The 19,192-nt window shown below is 45.7% G+C and overlaps 2 protein-coding genes across 2 annotated transcripts; both read left to right on the top strand.

Annotated features, from left to right (window-relative positions):
• The first annotated feature begins 144 nt into the window (after window positions 1-144).
• LOC149335575 (reticulocalbin-2) lies at window positions 145-11,477 on the top strand. Its single transcript, XM_089552172.1, has 6 exons — window positions 145-548; window positions 868-1,015; window positions 1,334-1,481; window positions 4,437-4,553; window positions 6,420-6,628; window positions 11,033-11,477. Exons 1-6 carry the CDS (start codon window positions 338-340, stop codon window positions 11,202-11,204), a joined length of 1,005 nt encoding a protein of 334 aa, XP_089408298.1. The 5' UTR covers window positions 145-337; the 3' UTR covers window positions 11,205-11,477.
• Window positions 11,478-12,841: 1,364 nt separating this feature from the next.
• On the top strand, window positions 12,842-19,189 carry LOC149335576 (regucalcin-like). The gene is made up of 5 exons (XM_089553834.1): window positions 12,842-13,055; window positions 13,854-14,042; window positions 16,380-16,592; window positions 17,560-17,703; window positions 18,950-19,189. The coding sequence occupies exons 1-5, from the start codon at window positions 12,890-12,892 to the stop codon at window positions 19,156-19,158; spliced, it is 921 nt and encodes a 306-aa protein (XP_089409960.1). The 5' UTR covers window positions 12,842-12,889; the 3' UTR covers window positions 19,159-19,189.
• Window positions 19,190-19,192: the final 3 nt, after the last annotated feature.

Consider the following 19,192-nt stretch of genomic DNA (forward strand, 5'->3'; position numbering starts at 1 on the left):
ATAGAGAAACATGCTTACGTAAGTATATTTATGTTTCGCTATGGTTCAGCATTTCATTACTTTAGAACACTTGAAAGACGCGCCATCGGCAGCAGTGAGCTCTCGTTCCACCGTTCCACTGTGGCGCTGCAGTCGGATTGTGGAAGCGTGGAAGCATTGCCATTGGCAGCATTGCAGCACGCTACTATGCTCTCTCGCGGCGTCGACAGCAGCTGCAGCCCGTGAAGCTAAAGCAGCTAAAGCGCGACTAGAAGCAGTGCAGAGTCGTCGGTGTCAACAGCTTCTTGCCGGTAGAGTAGTCTGACAGTGCGGAACTCTGAGAATACATCGTACTGCTATGCTTCCGCGTGCGATGCCGAGAGGCTTGGTTTGGGTGGCGGTGGTGTTCCACGTTTTGGTTATCGTGTTCGACGTGTCTTGTCACGATCACAGTCATCACAGTGGACTCAACAAGGAGCGGGTACAAGATGGAACGATCGGATCCCGAGGACACAATCATCTCGGCGCTAAAGACCATGACACGAGCTTCGATCACGAAGCAATCTTGGGTAAGCTACGTGGGAGACTTGTTCGAAACAATCGCGGGTACGCCCGGCGATCTCACTCCATGCCGGCTCATCACATCCCTGAGCAAGCCGTTATGCACGAATGATTCTTAAGTAAACTCATTGCCAGCGTCTTATTGTCATTTCCTCGTTGACCCGTGGACGTACGAAACCCGACCGAGCGCTAGGAATAGAAACACAACTTATGGCTTATGCTTGCCATCTCCCACCTCTCACATCCCCGATCGTCCCGAACTCCTGCTAAAAATAAGTGTTCTTTTTCAGTAATAGAATCGTGAGGTGAAATGCCTCCTTTTTTCAGGCAGTAAAGATGCGGCTGAAGAGTACGACCAACTGCCCCCCGAAGAAGCAAAGGCAAAGTTGAAGGAACTGGCACTCAAGATGGACAAGGATAAAGATGGATTTGTAGACAGACTTGAGCTGATTGACTGGATTCTGCGGTCTTTCAAGTAAGTTTCACTGGGTACAGTCAAGCTGCAAAACTTCCTGTGACAGAGATGTGCAAAGCCGAGCATAACAGTCTTCCTCCTTTAACGTAGATGCTCATGTTAGCCCAGATCTTGCTTAGTGACGGGACCGTTCCATTACCGTGGCACTGCACCATAGTTACCACTTACCATAGTTTCAACAGCTTGGGATTATCATAACGATTAATGGTAAGGCGATTTGGGGACTTAAGCTTCTTGGGTTTAAGGTTGCTCCTGCCGTACTTCCTTCCTGCAATTTCTTGATTCTTAATGTGTGTGTGTGTCCTCTTGACTGTGAAGGCTACTCACTCAAGAGGAAGCACAGGAGCGGTTCGAAGAAGAAGACAAGAATGGCGATGGCAAAGTGACTTGGGACGAGCACGTGAGCGAAGCCTTTGGTTCTCCACAGAAGATTTCGGACAGCGACACTGAAGACAATGACTTGAGGGTGCGTAATGCTAAGCAGTCTTTTAACTTTGCGCAGTTTGCAGTTTTTGGAAGCCTGCTTGCTTTCATCTTTGTAGCTCCTTGCAGTTAAAGTTCTGATTGTGTGATTTGTCTGAAAGAAAAGAAAATGTAGGTCAGGTGCTAAGGCAAACTGAATCAAATTTAGCGCTCGTAAAAATGTAGATTCACTGTAGTTCAGTTGGATTATGTAACATGCCGAAAGTCCCTCAGATTCAGTGAGAGTGCATTGCAGGATGCAATTTTTCGACTTTGCATAAGCACGAAGGTGCAGGATAAAATCCTGGCCCTGGCGATCGTGTTTCTGTGAATGTAAAATGCAAAAGACACTCGTGTGCGGTGTGATGTTAGCGGATGTTAATGAATCCCAGATGGTTAAAATTAATGCAGAGCCCTTCACTACACTGCCTCTCTCTCTCTCTCTCTCCTCCATCTTTCACTTCCTCCTTCATCTCAGTTCTCCACTGAGAATGAGGCTGTTGCCGCACTAATCGGTTCCTTATTATTTTTTTTTTCACAAGTTGTGAGAAATTTATAGGCTTTGGTCTTTGTGAAACATCAGGCTAGTTCTCATAATGGCTCTTGATGTGCTGATGTGTAAACCATGACATGCACAGAATGGTTTGATACATATTGTGTTGTTTGCTGTTCCATACAAGTGCAGACCTATATGCGTGCTTTACAACCGTGCATATATGCACCACACACAACCAGCTACTCAATGATCCGTCACAGGCAGTCATTGCCAGTGCTTAAAATTTAATTTATCTTGGCTGCATTCACCTTTCAGTTTTTGTCATTGTAGATTCTAGTGGCAGTAATAAAAATAGGCCATTCTTGATGTTTCCTATTTGGTATGGTCCTTCCTGTCATGGAAGGCAATAGCAAATTCTTAGTGCAAAAATGGCTGTGGGTATCCTCTTAGATATTTGTGTATATATTTATTTTATTGATTTTCGGCATACTGCCAACCCCAGAGGTGTTACTAAAGGAATGGGTTGAGAGAAATTGACTTACAGTTCCATTTGTGGCTACAGTTTTCCATCTTTGCAGTTTGACCTTGGTGACTGCTAAGGCAAGGTTCACAAGGTTTTTTTTTTTCTTTTTGCATTGCAGTTGTGCAAGCGGGGCAGTAATTTCTGAACAGTGCATCTTAGGTTTGTCTTGCAAGTTTGGTCAACGCGTTTGCAAAGATTAATCGGTCATATTTCTTCTTGCATTTTCACTGTTTTTCCTCTGTAACTGCATTCACCAAAACTGGAGTTTCTTCTTGCACATGCATGCATTCACAATCCACTACAGCTTTCAGACACCCTTTGTTTATTCATTACAACAGCTGCCAGCTGTAATAACAAAGACATAAAAACACATGAGCTATGCCTATTGTTTGAACTGTCTTTAGAGGGGCCAATGATTCAACTAAAGCGGGATGAGACCAGCCCATAGCTTTTTTTTCCTTGCTTTCAGTTTTTTTCTTTGCCATTTTTGGCATCTCGCACCTCAGCCAATGTGAAGCTGAGAACAATACACAGATTGTCTCGGTTCTTTTTTTGTTTGCGTGCGAGATATTCATCTTTCCTAAGCGACAACAGCTGCAGCAATATATATCCATCTGGATTTCTATCATAGCTGGCATTCGCAGCTGTCATTGATGAAATTGCGAGGTGGATCTTCACTAAAGTGTGCTGGCTTTTTAATTTCAGGCTCTGTATCGTACGCCGATAACACAAAATCCAGATGAATCACTGTCAAGTCTTGCAGAGTCCCTAAGAAGCAGCCAGAAGCAAGTGTGTACTCTTCAGACTGCTAAGGGCAGTCGGAGAATGTCGTGTTGACTAAGGAAGATTGAATAGATGGTTAGCCTTATGTAAGAGCAAATGCGGGAGGCACTGCGCGCCAGACCGCACAGCACTGCAGGAGCAAGGCTTTCATTGTTGTAGTGAACTTAGAGATGTCACTATGCGGGAGTGATAGTCCATGTCATGTCAGCTAACATCTGTGGGTGTGACAGAGGATGTGACTCCTTCGAGAGAAGGCATTTTCAGCTCCAGCCATTCACAAAAAACAGTCAGCAGCAACTACTTCATATGCAAGACACCTGTCCTATATCGTCAGTCGTCGGCTTAAAGAAGCCTGGATAGTTGTAGAAAAGGCCTCTATGGACAATTGCTGTTCCCAGGCAGTCTGTGTTAACCATTACTATTTAACAGTGCAGATAATAAGGCATGCTCATTTTATACTGCGCATTATAATTGGCTGCAGTAGATGGTGTGTGTGCATTCAGTTCCACGAGAACTGTGTGAATGATGGATTGATATATTTACTGATTTAGTGCATTCATTCTACTCATGAATCAGTGCACAAATATAAGGTTGTTCTTAGTTATGATGCCTTCAGTAGCTTAAGGGATGGATAGGTATAACATCTTTTGTGGTTACCATATCCTGGTAAGGCATGAAGACAGCTCTAGTGACAGTTAGCAGAGAAGTTCTAAATGACTTTGTTTCTTGAAAAACCATTTTAGTAATTTTTTTTCCAAGGAAAATTATTTTAAATTCCAAAATTTTGCATATGTCTCTTCACTGCCAGAGCTGCACAATTTGAGACGGAGAGGGTGGTCATAGTTGTGCAGAAGGTAATTATATACAATAACATAGTCACGAAAATCTAGTTACTGTTTGTAAGAAAACATCTGAAAAAGGGTTTCAAAAATGTGAACTGAGAAACTAAGAAGCAAAATACAAACTTTTGATTGAGCAAGACTACCACAAGACTTTGATCAGAATAACTTGCATCAAGTTTATAGAACTCCCAATTCACAAAATATAAATTGTTGATGTCACCTAATGCAAAATAAAAAAATTAAAGGGCCTTCTAAACTTTTTCAATCGTTGTGAGGAGATGGAGGCATTGAATGAATTGGAAACTTTCATTTCAGCTTCTTGAAGAAGATGACCGGTACTTCAAAGCGGCGGATGCTAACGGCGATGGTGTACTCGACAAGGACGAATTTCCCAAGTTCTCTCATCCATCCGAATTCCCCGAAATGCAAGAGGTGAGCCAGGACTTGGCAGGCCTTACTTTTATCTCTGCAAGATTAGTAGGCTAGGATGTGCTTAGTTATGATGACACTCTTTCAATGTCAGTTTTCTTCAGAAAAAGACATTGTGCATTTTTATTTGTTTCTATAACCCCTAACACTCTTCTACCTTTTGCAGAAAGAACTATAATTCTATCTTGTGCCGTCCACAAGTTACAGGCTAATTTGTTATGTAAACCTTACAAATGAAATGAGGAAAGAGAGGTCAGCTGCTACAAGTGCAGAAAAAAAAAAAAGACGAAGGAAATGCTAAGAACCATCCTACAAGTATGGAGCATTTTAGCACTCTAGAACTTTGCTTTCTTGTGTATGTAGAACCTTGTGTATATAGAACTTAGCATCGGCAATCTTATTTTTCTCAAAATGGAAATTTGTTCCTTTTTGTTTTGTGGCAACATGGGTACAGTTGCACTCAGTGAAAATTTTCTCTGGAAGCTTTTTACACTCGTTTAGTACATATCAAGACATGCAGTGAAAAAGTATTATTGAAAGCCACGAATAATATTTCATGTTGTGGCCTATTACTGGACTTTCCGTGCTTTCGGAAAGCCGCTTTTAGTATGTTTTCAGTCTTTTTCAATAATTGCTTGTGAACTCATCACAGACTCTGCTCTAGTTCACTGCACAGTTGATAAGTAGACCAGCATGAATTCCAAAGTGTTATGGTGTGCATTAGTTTGCTTGTGAGGGCATACCTAACAAATTAGAACAGTAAAAGAAATTGTATTCCTTCAGGTAAACATTTTTCCTTCAGGAGTGGCGCCCGCCTTGAAATCCAAAGACTGTTTCAATTCTCATTGAACTTCAGCACAGACAAGTGTTCAGCCAACCCTGGCTGGGTTTTCAGCCAATTTTGAAGTAGTGTTCGTTGTTTGATAAAGAAAACTGAACGCTGTGGCAGTGGCCTACACAGACGCCTGTCTCACGGAAACCACGGGCTCCACAGCAGCCTTCTTCCTCCACCCTTCCCTCTCTACAACCAGCACTCACACAACCGGTCCATACACCTCCCCACCCTCCACGCTCGCCCTAGAAATACACGGGATCGCCGATGCCATCACACACTTTGCCACCCTACCCCCCGCCCCCCAATACGTTGTCTATACAGACTCGCAGGCAGCTCTGCGTGCCTCCCATGAAAGAGCCCTCCCTTTCCCTACTCGATCGGCCTTAGATGCCGCCCTCTCAGGATTAAGCCCACGACCGGTGACCCTTCGGTGGATCCCTGGTCACATGGGCATTCCCGGGAATGATCTGGCTCACCAGCTTGCCTGCGAAACTATACACCGGGCGCCTGGGATCCCATGGACGAGCCCACCGACGGAGCAGGCGGTCAGGGCTTACAAACGTACTGTCGACGAATACTACGCGCAGCAAAAATTGGATTTAGCTGATTTGCCACCACCGCACCCATCCTTATCGATCCGTGAAGCTCGCATTCTTCGCTGAATACAGTTTAATCTCCTACGTACACCAGCCAAACTTTATCTGTACCGGCACACTTCCACACCTCAGTGCCCAAACTGTCCACACACATATGCAGACACAGAACACTGCCTTACACAGTGCCACGTAGCCTTCCAGTCCCCCGCCTATCCTTTCCCCCCACCCCCACCGCGGCCCATCTGGCTCGCCTCCCTGGAACTGAGACTGCAACGTGCCCTCGTCACCTTGGCCCAGGACCTATTGAACACCTAACATAAAGGCTGTTAAGTGTCACACCACCATCACTACCTTCACTTAACTTAGAGTTATAATGTATTGCTTTGTGCTACTATTCGCCACTTTACACTGACGTATGCTGTGGTGTTTTTCATTTAGACACTGTACGAGGAGACAATGAAACGGAGGGACCTGGACAAAGATGGCTACCTGAACATCGATGAGTTCACGACAGAGGACCCAGACAAGCCGCTCAGCAACGAGCAGTACATAGCGGAGAAGGAGCGCTTCGAGGTGGACTATGACAAGAATGGCGACAGGAAGCTTGACAAGGAGGAAACAATGAACTGGTTGTTGCCTGGAAACGAGTGAGTGTATTTCGCTTATCTGTTACACAAGTTTTAAAGGCTGTGGTAGACTTTTATGAAAAGAATCATTGGAACAAAAAACACTTGCAATTATTTGTTGGCTTTGGATACCTGGCTTATGGGGAGCATTTTAGTTAGATGAGAATACTGAGATACAGACTTAGGTTAAAAATACAGACATCGAATTTTACTTATGAGTTCTTTCTTTATAACGATACACAAGGCATTAGCAAGCATAGATCATGACATAGAATTTGCCTACGGCTGTTTGGTAATTTATGATTGCATTTCTTCTCTGATGTTGTTTTGTCTCTTTTTCTACAGCCAGACAGTGGCTATGACATCAAAGTAAACTTCATTGCAGATGAAGCATTAAAAAATGCGATATTATACCAGTTTGTTTACACATTTCCATCCTGCTCTTTGTGCAGGCTAGCATAAAAGTCATAGTAAATGAAAATGGCAGAGGAACCAGTATATAAGTTTCTTTCTTGAGGGGGGGGAGTGGAGTTATGAGAAGCATGGTTATTTGCACTCTAAGAATGGGCAAAAGTGAATGCACACTGTTGTGTGTTCAGTAAGCGTTCCAGGTAGCAAGATTCTTTTGTGTAGTTGCCGCTAAACTATAGCAACCGATGCCAAACGAGCTGTCTTGAACTTGCCTCTACAGTTTAAGCCTTTAGTGATTGCTCTGTGTCATCCAAATCTGTCCTGTCATCCCCACTGTCTTCATGGAAGACTCAACAGCTACTGCATTTGCCGGCACGAACCAGAACTGAGTTGGCTGCATTTCTTTGGTACTGTATCACTTTCTTTGGCGTTCTGCACAGCTCCGCACCTACCTTGTGGGAATGATCTTTTCATTGGGATTTAGTGGCCTCCTGCCTCTGACCACCTGGCTTAGCAGCTTCAGTGTTGCCCCTAACAGTGGCAACATGTGTGCACTGAATTAGTACTGGGCATTGTTGAACGTTGCACAGTTTTAGCAGCAAGTAAAGCTCACCGGGTCGCATGCACTGCGACAGCTCAATCACTTAGTGAGGTGCTTTGTTGCCGAATAAATCAATTTAATGCCTCAAATGGAGTGTAAAGAGGACCACACAACTATGAATGTGAAAAGTAAATGGCCAGGGGGACATCGGAAAAGAGGAGAGCAACATATGTGATCCCCCTTCCAGCGTCATGTGGACGCTGCCAAGAGATGACGCCATGGTATGACCTCGCGCCTCATAGCACAAGTTGCATTGGTGCCCTACCAAAATGTAAAGGCAGTGTGGTCATCGTTTTGGTTTATGCTGCGTTCCACAATTTTCTTCTGTTCATTCGTTGCGTGCACATCATGGACGGACGGTGCTGTTGGCGCTCTTTGCGTCATTGCGCAGCCTGTAATCGTTCTACATTAAGTCGTTTGCATGTACTCGGGGTGTGGTTTTTTTTTTACGATGGCGGGGGGAGGGACTGTTGACTGTTCTAGGGAACATTGTTGACCAAATGTTTAGGGGAAACCCCCAAGGTGGAGTAGATTTGTAATAAGGGAGTAATTACTCATTGGCATCCACCCGAGTGCAGCCATACGGCTACAAAGGAAAGCTATACAGCTTTCTCAGAAACTTCGTAGTTAAAGAAAAATTCGTCCTGGTCCGGGGTTCGAACCCGGGACCACCGCTTCACCGGAGCAGTCGCTCTACCAATTGAGCTAACGGGTACGGCAAGCTTATGGTAGGGCGAGAGCGAATTGATAAGTGGGAACAGTGTTGGTCAAATGTTTAGGGGAATCCCCCAAGGTGGAGTATATTTGATAATAAGGGAGTAATTACTCATTGGCATCCACCCGAGCGCAGCCATACGGCTACAAAGGAAAGCTATACAGCCTTCTCAGAAACTTCGTAGTTAAAGCAAAATTCGTCCTGGTCCGGGGTTCGAACCCGGGACCACCGCTTCACCGGAGCAGTCGCTCTACCAATTGAGCTAACCGGGACGGCAAGCTTATGGTAGGGCGAGATCGAATTGATCAATAACTCAGAGTGGGAACAGTGTTGACCAGATGTTTAGGGAACATATTTGTTGGTTCATCTGGCAGCGTGTGCGCACTGCAGGATTTTGGCAGAACTGCATGAAATAGCACTTCCCATCCAAATTTCTTGAGTGGAGTAATCAACAGTTACAAATGCTTTCCAGAAATACAGGCGTCTTGATTATGGTTTTCTTTTTTTTTTGGTCCCACAGGTAATTGTCATTCAGTTACATTTTCTCCAGTCCCATGCAATCCAAATTAACAGGGTTTTAATTTTGCCAGGTTTAGGCGCATGCCACATGGTGATCATTCTAATACTAATTTGTACGAGCCATTGTAAAGAAGAAAATACACAACCAAAAATTCAGTGCCACAGTATCCATATCTTGACATAGACACCATGCTCAGAGCTGTCGCTTCTAGTGTTGGGTGCACATGAACTACAAACAAAAATATATAGCATGCAACTAAGCTGTGAGATTAACTGAAATTGGCATTTTGTATTTGTATTTGCATTTATTTCCACTGAGAAAAATGATGGAATTTGAGGTAAAAGCTGCATAGAGCAGCTGAAAGCCCTTAAGGGGGGACACTGGTCTTGAAAAGAAAATTTTATTAATTTAGTCATCGTTATGAAATTTTCAGGGCACATGTATTTTTGTGCGCTGATTCTAGATATGTCATTTAATTTCATGTAAAACAATTCCTTGATCACTTATGCACTTTTTATGCAAGTATTTTGCGGAGAGTTTTGAAGAAAATTTGCTGCAGGAAACTCGCTGAAATGTATGCCATTGGCTTCTCTTGACACCAAGGAATACAATAAGGGTAAAATTATCATCCTGGCTCTCATAGAACTTGAGTAATAGGGTACTGAAGCTGCCACTTCAGAAACAGGTATACACACTTTCGTTCTCATTTCTGAAGCGAAAACTTTAAAACTCTATAACTTAAGTTCTATGATAGCCAGGATGATAATTTTACCCTTATTGTATTCCTTGGTATCAAGAGAACTCAATGGCATACATTTCTGCGAGTTTCCTGCAGCAAATTTTCTTCAAAACTCTCCGCAAAATACTTGCATAAAAAGTGCATAAGTACTCAAGGAATTATTTTACATGAAATTAAATGACATATTTAGAATCAGCACACAAAAATACATATTCCCTGAAGATTTCGTAATTGTGACTAAATTAATAAAATTTTCTTTTCAAGACCAGTGTCCCCCCTTAACTCCGGGGAAGCACAGCAGGGCAGAGAATACATATGTATGCAGTTATAGATTACAGTGAAAAGAAATTCATGAATCAGCTATTAAATACTTGCAGTAAATTGAATGCATTTGAAGCATTGTTTTGATTTCACACGTTTGAGCATATTTTTGAGGAGCTTTTCTTGTCCTCTGAACTCATGTACTACATGCAGAAAAAAACATACATTTGACAGACATTGCCATTAAAACGTATAGCAAGGAACGAGATTCAAGAACAGTGTGGGAGTTTGGGGCAAGATAGTATTAGGAATTTCTTAAAGCCGGCAAGTGTAGGACTGGTGACATTTATACCTTCTGCAAAGTATGAGTTCAGTAATCTAGAAAGAGTATTACCTGCCTTATGATACCCATAATTTATTCACAAATCAGAACCATTATCGAATTCAGGAGAATGAGTGACATACGATGGAACCTTTCCACGCAGATTTGCAATCTCTGATAGCATGATGTTATTGTATACTTGGAGTTAAAATTTTGCAACAACTCATTTTTATAAGATGTGTACATTTATTATGTTATACTAGTTAATTATATATATATATATATATATATATATATATATTTGTGTTATGTTATGTTAGTTGAAATCAAGAGGAAGAAATGGGCTTGGGCAGGGCATGTAATGCAAAGGCAAGATAACCGCTGGTCCTTAAGGGTAACGGAGTGGATTCCAAGAGAAAGCAAACGTAGCAGGGGACAGCAGAAAGTTAGGTGGGCGGATGAGATTAAGAAGTTTGCAGGGATAACCGCTGGTCCTTAAGGGTAACGGAGTGGATTCCAAGAGAAAGCAAATGTAGCAGGGGACGGCAGAAAGTTAGGTGGGCGGATGAGATTAAGAAGTTTGCAGGGTTACGGTGATCGGAACTGGCAAAGAACAGGGCTAGTTGGAGAGACATGGGAGAGGCCTTTGCCCTGCAGTGGGTGTAGTCAGGCTGATGATGATGATGATTGTTTTAACAAGTAATTCGAGTGCTCTTTATAGGAGCACTTAGTTTTTTTTTTTTTTTCACTCATTGGCTGAATGAAGAAACGGCTGTGGTATTTGTATGCTGATTACCTGTATGCTGGAAATGAATATGAGGGTCTCACACTTTCTTTTTTATTATCTTGCTTACAGTGAAATCGCCGAACAAGAAGCAGAGCACCTCATAGCCAACGCTGACAGTGACAACAACGGCAAGCTTTCCATTCAAGAAATTGTTGACCACCACGAACTTTTTGTTGGAAGTGAAGCGACTGACTATGGGGAGCACCTACACAACACCAGTCGGTTCAGTGACGAGCTTTAGGTTCACATCATTTGTCCGTGTGCGCATATGTGTGTGTATGTTTGTCCTTTTGCGAGTTTGTGAATGATGAGTGAGAGGTTACACACTGGGTATTTTTGCTACCTGTGAAATCTGCGTTTTATTTTGCAGTTTAACTAAGCTGTTTTTGGTATGTTCATGTTGAGGTTTTGTGCTATGCATTATTTATCCTTTTTGTTATACACTCAAAAGTGAATTGTTTCTTATATTGTTCATGACTGAGGAGAAAATAAAGAATCTCTCTGCTTCCTTCTACCACATTACATTTATCTTTTATGGCTGCATGCATGTAAACTCTGTACTAGCTTCTGTAATAGCACAGATTCATTCATAAGAATTTGTGGGATATCATGACTGCATCCTTCTCTTGCTCAAAGGCAAGTTGCTCACTCTCAATCTCATTCTTATAATCAGATGAGCTTCTTATTTCAATCGATTACAGTTGAACTGCGTCGTAACGAAGCTGAAGGGCCCTCATTATTTCGTCGCTATTTCGTTATAACCGTTCCTTCGTTATACCACAGTATTGACCAAGACTAACATTACTGGCGAGTAATTAGCTGCCAATGTGTGCTGGCACTGCTGTGGCCAGCGAAATTGTGCAGAGACCGAGACCTGAAAGCTGAATGTTAAGCGTCATTTTCTAGGCACTGATGCCGTTACGGGCAGCGGTGACAGCGTACGCGCTGTCGAAATTCGTTCTCTAAGGCCTGTTTTTTTTGGCTTACCCGCATGACGCACTAGTACGCTTGTCTCAACAGTCGCCGCGCCGCTTCTCTGCATGACAACAGTGTCTTGTGGGGGAGATGAGGTACCCCAGACCGGATCCGGCTGCCCCTGCTTTTATTATGGCCGCTTCTTGATCAAGGAAAGTCGTCTCGCGCTTTCACATTTCCGCCCCTGTCACTAATCTTGACCATGTGAAACCAGCGGAACGTCGATATACTGTAAAGCATGCGCAAAAACACTGGCAAACGTTCAGACCGCGCCGAAGAATCAGAAACCAAACGGATATTGTGAAAATTCAATGACCTCTACAGCGGGCCGTGTGCACCTCGCTGCCTGATATCGTTCCGCAGGCCGCGTGCTCGATTTCGGCGGGGACATAGTCGCACCGCCATCGAGACTCACGTCGAAGCCGACGAATCCTCTGGAGAAACGTTGCAAGCGGTTTCCGTATGAAACGGGAATAGTTCTGCGCGTGGGCAACACTGGGCCAGGCCAGCTGGTGAACGGTTCGCGTCAAGAGGCGCAGTGACGGCCGTTGGTAAAGCTCATAGCCATTATTATCCTAACGAGCTTCGTAGTGTTCGATTCCAATTGATGTACTACGATGTCGTTTACGCCGAGGGTAAAGACCCTTGTATAACTACAGCTGCATGCTCAGAATACGGCTACCACTCCCGATAGAAGACAAGAAAGAAGGCGTGTCCTGATTCGCGTTCCTAGCGCGCGCTGCACCATGTCGTGCCAACCCCGCCGTTGATTCCAGGCGCCCCACTGGCGCCTTCCGGACGGGTCACGCCGACCCAGCCAGGGTCTTCCCTAGCAGTCGTCGCTAACCCTCGCGACTGAGGCTGACCCGGGCTAGGTTCGAGCCAGCTCCGTGCATTCTGCCCTCAGGGGCCGCGCAATAGCATCGGAGCCGACCCAAAAGGAGCTCGACGATGCCTGGACTGCGGGTTCGCGTGGCGTCCAAGCGGCGCTGTCAGCTCGGCGAGGGACCGCACTGGGACGAGAGGGCGCAGGCACTGCTATATGTGGATTGCTACGCTGGATGCGTGAGCCGGCTCGACCCGGAGACTCACGAGGACATCGACACCATACACTTCGGTGAGTGTGCGCATTGTAGCTGGGCCCCGCTGACGGCCTTGGCTGGACATGCACAGTACAGCGTGGTGGCGGGTGCCTTCTTTATAGCCCATAAGATCTGACGATCTATTCCATGAGTCGACATAGGCGCCTGTAGTTGTCGGTAATGCGTCCCTAGCTGGAAGTCTGCTCTCAAGCACCAACGAAGTTATAGATCTGGGGAAAGTAAGCTCCGCGGGCGCGTTCTTCAATTTGCGTGATGAAGTAAACACTAGCATGTAGATGTGTTCATAGCGTGGGTGCGGTAGGTGCATGCGCGCGTTTGTAATTATAGAGTGCAAGTCTCGTGTGCCGGGGTTGCCATGGCTCTAGACCGGTACTCCGAAAAAAAGCATCTTTGCAGGGCTGTCATCAGCTCTGCACGACTGCAGTAAGGACTTTCACAGGCAGAAAACTTTTCTCTCCTTTGTGGTGCGATTAAGAGTCAGGCTGCGTAAGAGCTTGGTGTAATGTTCCCAGCAGTGGTGCTGAATGCCTGTCATTGGCTGCGACATAGTTTGCTCCAGGAAGGAAGAACCACGGTTCTTTTTAGTGGGAAAGCACTACTTCACTAGCAGAGCTTAAAAACCCGAGGTATGTGTGAGGCCTCAACCTTTGACGGAGCGCCAGCGGCGGAAGCCTTGCGAAGTTGCTCCGTCAATGCGGCGAACCGGCTTGCGCAATAGCTCAGAGTCCGCATTGCGCGATGTACTACAAGACCCAAATTTCCAGCTTCCCGTTCTAACAACGCCGGCGCGTGTTTCTCTCCATGTGCGGCAGAGGGCACGATCCCGTTCGCGATTCCTCTGGCAAACCACCACCACAAGATCGTCATTGGCCACAACCACTATGTCAAGCTGACTGACATGAAGAAACGCCACGAGGAACTGGTCGCCATGGTGGAGACCGACAATGCAGGCACCCGGCTCAATGACGCCAAGTGCGATGCCGCCGGACGCCTCTGGACAGGCAAGTCCTCCGCGAGCGTAATTAGTTCGGCTTGACATTGTCACCACCCAACGTTTTTAGATCCCTTTCAGTTTGCAAGCTCCCCCGCGCCGCGCCCGAGAAAGCGGCCCCCGTCCGCTTCCACTCACCACGCGGCGCTGCTGTCGCTGTCGGCCCGGAGGCGCCGGAGCGCTCGCGCTTGGCAGTTGCTGTGACAGCCTGTTCTCATCCGCGATAACATTGGGAGCGAACACGTCGAACTCAAATTTGCTGTACTTTTGGAGCTGTCACGTTGATACTTCAGCCTCATGGTTAAAGAAATGTTTCACCTGGCTAGTAAGGGTGAGATAAAGAGCAGGCTGAGGCCAGTTCCCAAAAAACCAATCGTTTGCATTGCGCTTTATCGCATCACGTTTGCGACGTTTAGCGCTGATGATATGCGTATGTTGGAGTAGAGCTATCAATATTTCTTCGGGAGAATGCACGAAACATTAATGAAAGGATAAAACTAGCGACGTTCCGCTTCTAGATCAGTCACGAAATTCCGCGCTATATTATCAACGAAGCACCGCACATGCGAGCAGCATTTTGCACGTTCTTTAGAATTCCAATTTCAGAGAACACAAGTATAAATGCAGACACACTTAGCTGGATGCAGGGAGGGAATAACTATAGAAGAGCTTTTTATTTGCAATGATAGCACAGACAGGAGCAGCGTACTGCACTTTCATTTTTAGAATGTTAATTTCATTGAACACAGACAAGCATTAAATGCAGACACACTAAGTCGGAAGCACGGAGGGAATGGCTACTTGAAGTCGAGCTTTTTTATTTGCAATGACAATATTTCTCTGTTCTCTAGCCGACGGTTCACGTCTCTCGCCTAGAAGTGGATGCGTGTCACTATGACAAAATGCAGCACTTGGCATGTAAAAGTGGCCATATGCTCTGCACATGCAAGCCGAACAAGGTTTTGAAATTCAAGCTCGTCTAGCAGCTCCCAAAAAACGTCCCTTTCAAAAACGGGACCTTCCTTCAAAGAAATCGGGATTGCTTTGTTTACAATGTTGGTAAACTCTAGCATCTTTTTGGTGGGATGCTTTAAGCACCCTTGCTTGAAGCTTTTGTATACTGTAAGATAAGCGTCACTGCCAACAACTGGCACAGGACAGCTGATATCTTCCATGCTGATATCTGCTGGCTGCTCCAAATCAGGCGGCGGTGACCATGGCGTAGACGCGAAGGGCCACGCTGGTCGGGCAAACAGCGTGGCGAGCGCCACCGCACGGAAGGAAACGGAAAGGCGACAATCCGCGCACCGCAGCTTTCAAACTGAAAGGGATCTAAAAACGTTGGTCACCACCCGAATAGCGTCAGCTGCTTTACTCTGAATGGAGTAGCGTCGAACCGTAAGGGATGACCATGTCAGTCTAAAAGGTCATTTGGTGCATTGGAGCCTTGCTGGCTGCTGCGTCATACTAAAACCCCAAATACCGCAATCAGTTTGCTTTAATCTCGACGGAAATTGGTTGTTCATGAAAGAAAATGGGGGCTTGCAAAGAGGTTGCATTAATGGCTGACAATCTTAACTCGCAAGTCATGCAATTTATTCGCCCTTCGTGAAGCCCAGGTCACAAACTTGCTTTAAATTATAACAACCTGGAAGGGTCAAACGCAGAAAACGAATGCGCTGTACGATCTTCGTGAGATGACGATACTAGATACGCGTCAGTGAAATTTCGTTGAATCCAGTAAACGGTAGCCGCGCGCCTATTGTCACAACAGCTGATGACTCAGCAGTTGCATAATTAATCCTTAGTATTGACAAAAAGACAGACACAGGAGACGAGGTTGAGGGTCTGTGTCTGTCTTTTATGTTCGCGCAATTTTTTACTAGTTCAAAAGAAAGAGTTCACTCTCACAGTAACAAGTACACTTCTAGTGTAAGCCGTAGTAGACTACACGTCTCAACTTCTGGAGAGAGTGCGACCGCAGGTGCAACCTGCGATCGGCTTTACATCGCATCTTGAACAGCCACGCACTGAGTTTCCATTCTTCGAGCCGTACCTTATGTTGTGCAGATCACAATGTGCATCAATTCGCGTAACTTGTAATGTACTGATATTTTCAACAGTTCGGAGTTTCTGGGTTTGCTACCCAGCTCAAAAAAACCTCTGGCGCTTCGACCGCATGAACTTTGGGAACTTTCCGTGTCGTCTTTTTACGACTTGTATACCTCCGCTAAACGTCCCGATATACCGAATTCGATGGTAACTCTTGAAAAGGACGGTATACGCGGTACTGCTGTGACTGCGTGTAGTCGGTGCTGTTCAAGCGATACCTCCTCGCCAACTGCAGGCACCATGGCGATCGACAAGAAGCCCATGAACGTGGAGCTCGAGCAGGGCTCAATGTACAGCATCGAAAAGAAGCACATCCGCAAGCACATCGAACGAATCACACTTCCTAACGGCATCGCCTGGACAGCCGACAACAGGAAGATGTTTTTCGTCGACTCTGTGCCCGGCAAGCTGTACGTCTACGACTTTGATCTTGCCCACGGAGACATCAGTGAGTGTGCCCACTTCTCTCACTGCGAACGGGAACCGCTATGTTTACCGCCGTGTCAGTAGGATGTATTTAACCTGCAAATGGTTCGTCATTGAGACAACAGTGGCTGTTAGCAGACAAAGGGCAGGGGAGAAACCTACCAACAACGCTAGAAGGTACGGTCGTAGAAGGCTGTCTCTAAGCCATTTTTTTTTTTTTTGCTGGCGCGCTTCTGTTTCGAGAACACACGGACGTCTTTGTCAACAAAGAAGCAGGCTCACTGCATTTAGGAGTGTCGCCTAAGTGGTATGGAACCCACGTTCCAGTGCGTTTAGGGTAGTTAAAGGGCAACTGCATCACTTTTTGAGAATTTCGCGATATTCAAGGATTCAAATCGATATAGGCTGTAGGCAAAGCATTCCAAGTGTTTTTGCGCTAGCATTCAAAATAGTGACGTAATCGATGATTGACGATTGAATTTTGTGCTTCTCCTCAATGCACCGGAAGAGTGCGGAGAAGTTTAATGTGACGTCACGGAAGGTATGATTTCAAATTACTGCTGTCGTCAACCACACCCTGTTTTGCCTCGTTGGACGCTGTAAAACAACGCTCGGAGGGATTTGCCTTCGGTGGCGTTGGTTTTTCGCCTTCAAAGCAGGCGTTTATGCGTTGTAAATGGGCCGATACCTTCGATGACGTCATCATGCACCCCCCCCCCCCCCCCACACACACACACACACTTGGCGTTGTGCGCTGCGTAGAAGCTTGAAGGGAGTCGCGATTTTAATCGCCGATTATGTCACTATTTCAAATGCTAGCCCAAAAAGATTTGCACGCTTTACCTGCAAGTTTCACTCATTCGACCCTTTTAAGCTCGTTTATTTCTAAAACATATGCAGTTTCCCTTTAATCCGAGGTGACCTGAATCTCAAAGGAGGCAGTGATAGCCAGCAGAATTTCCCTGCTAACAGCCCCTCGTACTGCGCAGCCAACCAGAAAGTGGTGACGGACTTCACCAACCCAAACTTCTCGGACCTCGCCCAGCCGGACGGCATCACCATCGACCAGACAGACAAGCTGTGGGTCGCGTGTTATAACGGCGGCCACGTCGTCAAAATTGATCCCGTCACAGGTAACGTGCGAGGAAGACTCCCTTGGAGTTTGCGCAACTCGCTTCAAGCTTAGTGCGAAACGCCGTTTACTGCGCTGTTTTTATTTAGTGTAAGCACTTCAGATTGTGTATTATGCTTCCAGTTACGAAAGCGAGGGCTCGCTTACACTAACCAATCAGCGCCTAAGGACCGTACGAATGTGTGAACACCTCCGCGGGATCGCTGCTGGTTTTCTTTGCTTACTTGCGAGCCTAATATTGTGCAGTTAGGATACGAAATGTGGAAGCTGGGCTTTCAGCGGAAATACTAACCCTGCCACTTTCTAGCATCAATGCGTTAGCATGAGAGGGGTCAGCGCAAGAGGCCTTTTATATCACCTTGGATATAACGACCTTTGTGTGTTAACCTAAAGTACGCCACCTGGATATAACGAAGTTTCAGTGGACGAACTTAATGGGTTGACCTCGGATATAACCCTGAGGCTTTCCCCTCCCTTGTTCACTTTGCGAGTGCCTTTTATATCACCTTAGGTATAACGACCTTTGTGTGTTAACTTCGAATACAACGAACTTTCGTGTGTTACTTAGGATACAACAATCCTAAGTAACCTTTGATACAACGAAGTTTCAATGGATGAACTTAGTGGGTTGACCTCGGATATAACGAACCTAAGAGTGTCAACTTCGGATATAACGAACATATAATCGACAGCTAACGCATTCAAACGATCCACCGAGGAGCGCCTAAGAGTTTTTAAATTTACTGGTCTGGTTTCCAGGATTGTAAACGTGCATACGGCGCCGTCAGATATGTGGTATTTGTTCGCTCTGTGTATTCGCTAGTTTTAAATCGTGCTCCTTCGGTTAAAGTTACACTGAACAGACAACTTCATCCAATTTTTTTTTCTCAGTAAAAAATATTTTTGACTCTCTCTTCGTACATTAATACCTGCCCTGCAGCAGAATAAGCGTTTACTGCTGAGTGAATTGCATTTAACTAATTTTCCCGCCACACAATTAAAACTCGTGACGTCTCAACCGAAAAGGACTCCGTGATCAACGCTGGCCTGCAGCGTCCGGGATTCGCGCCCGCAGTTTGTGAAGTCGGCCGGTGATGGCGACACCTGCAGTTTTTGAAGCTTATGAAAGATCCGTCTTCAGCTCCTCTTTGTAATTAGAATGCGGAAATGTATCGATGCATGCCCTTTTCCCAGTGCCACCAGCTTATACAGGCTCGAGTGTAGAGCTGCCTTCTTGCCTTTTTCAGGCACCCTGGTGCAGAAGGTGAGGATGCCTACGCAGCTGGTGACGTCACTGTGTTTCGGCGGCCCGCGATACGAGGACCTGTTCGTCACTTCGGGCTTCATCGGGCTCAGCCGCGACCAGCTGCAAAGCCAGCCCGACGCGGGCGCCATCTTCAAGATATCCGGCATACCAGGAACCAAGGGGCTTCCGCCCAACTGCTTCGCCATGTGATCACTCACGCCGACCCTTGGCGGCGTGGTAAACC

This window comes from Amblyomma mixtum, chromosome 7 (assembly GCF_055824585.1).
Source record: "Amblyomma mixtum isolate Tamu chromosome 7, ASM5582458v1, whole genome shotgun sequence".
Taxonomy (NCBI): Eukaryota; Metazoa; Arthropoda; class Arachnida; order Ixodida; family Ixodidae; genus Amblyomma; species Amblyomma mixtum.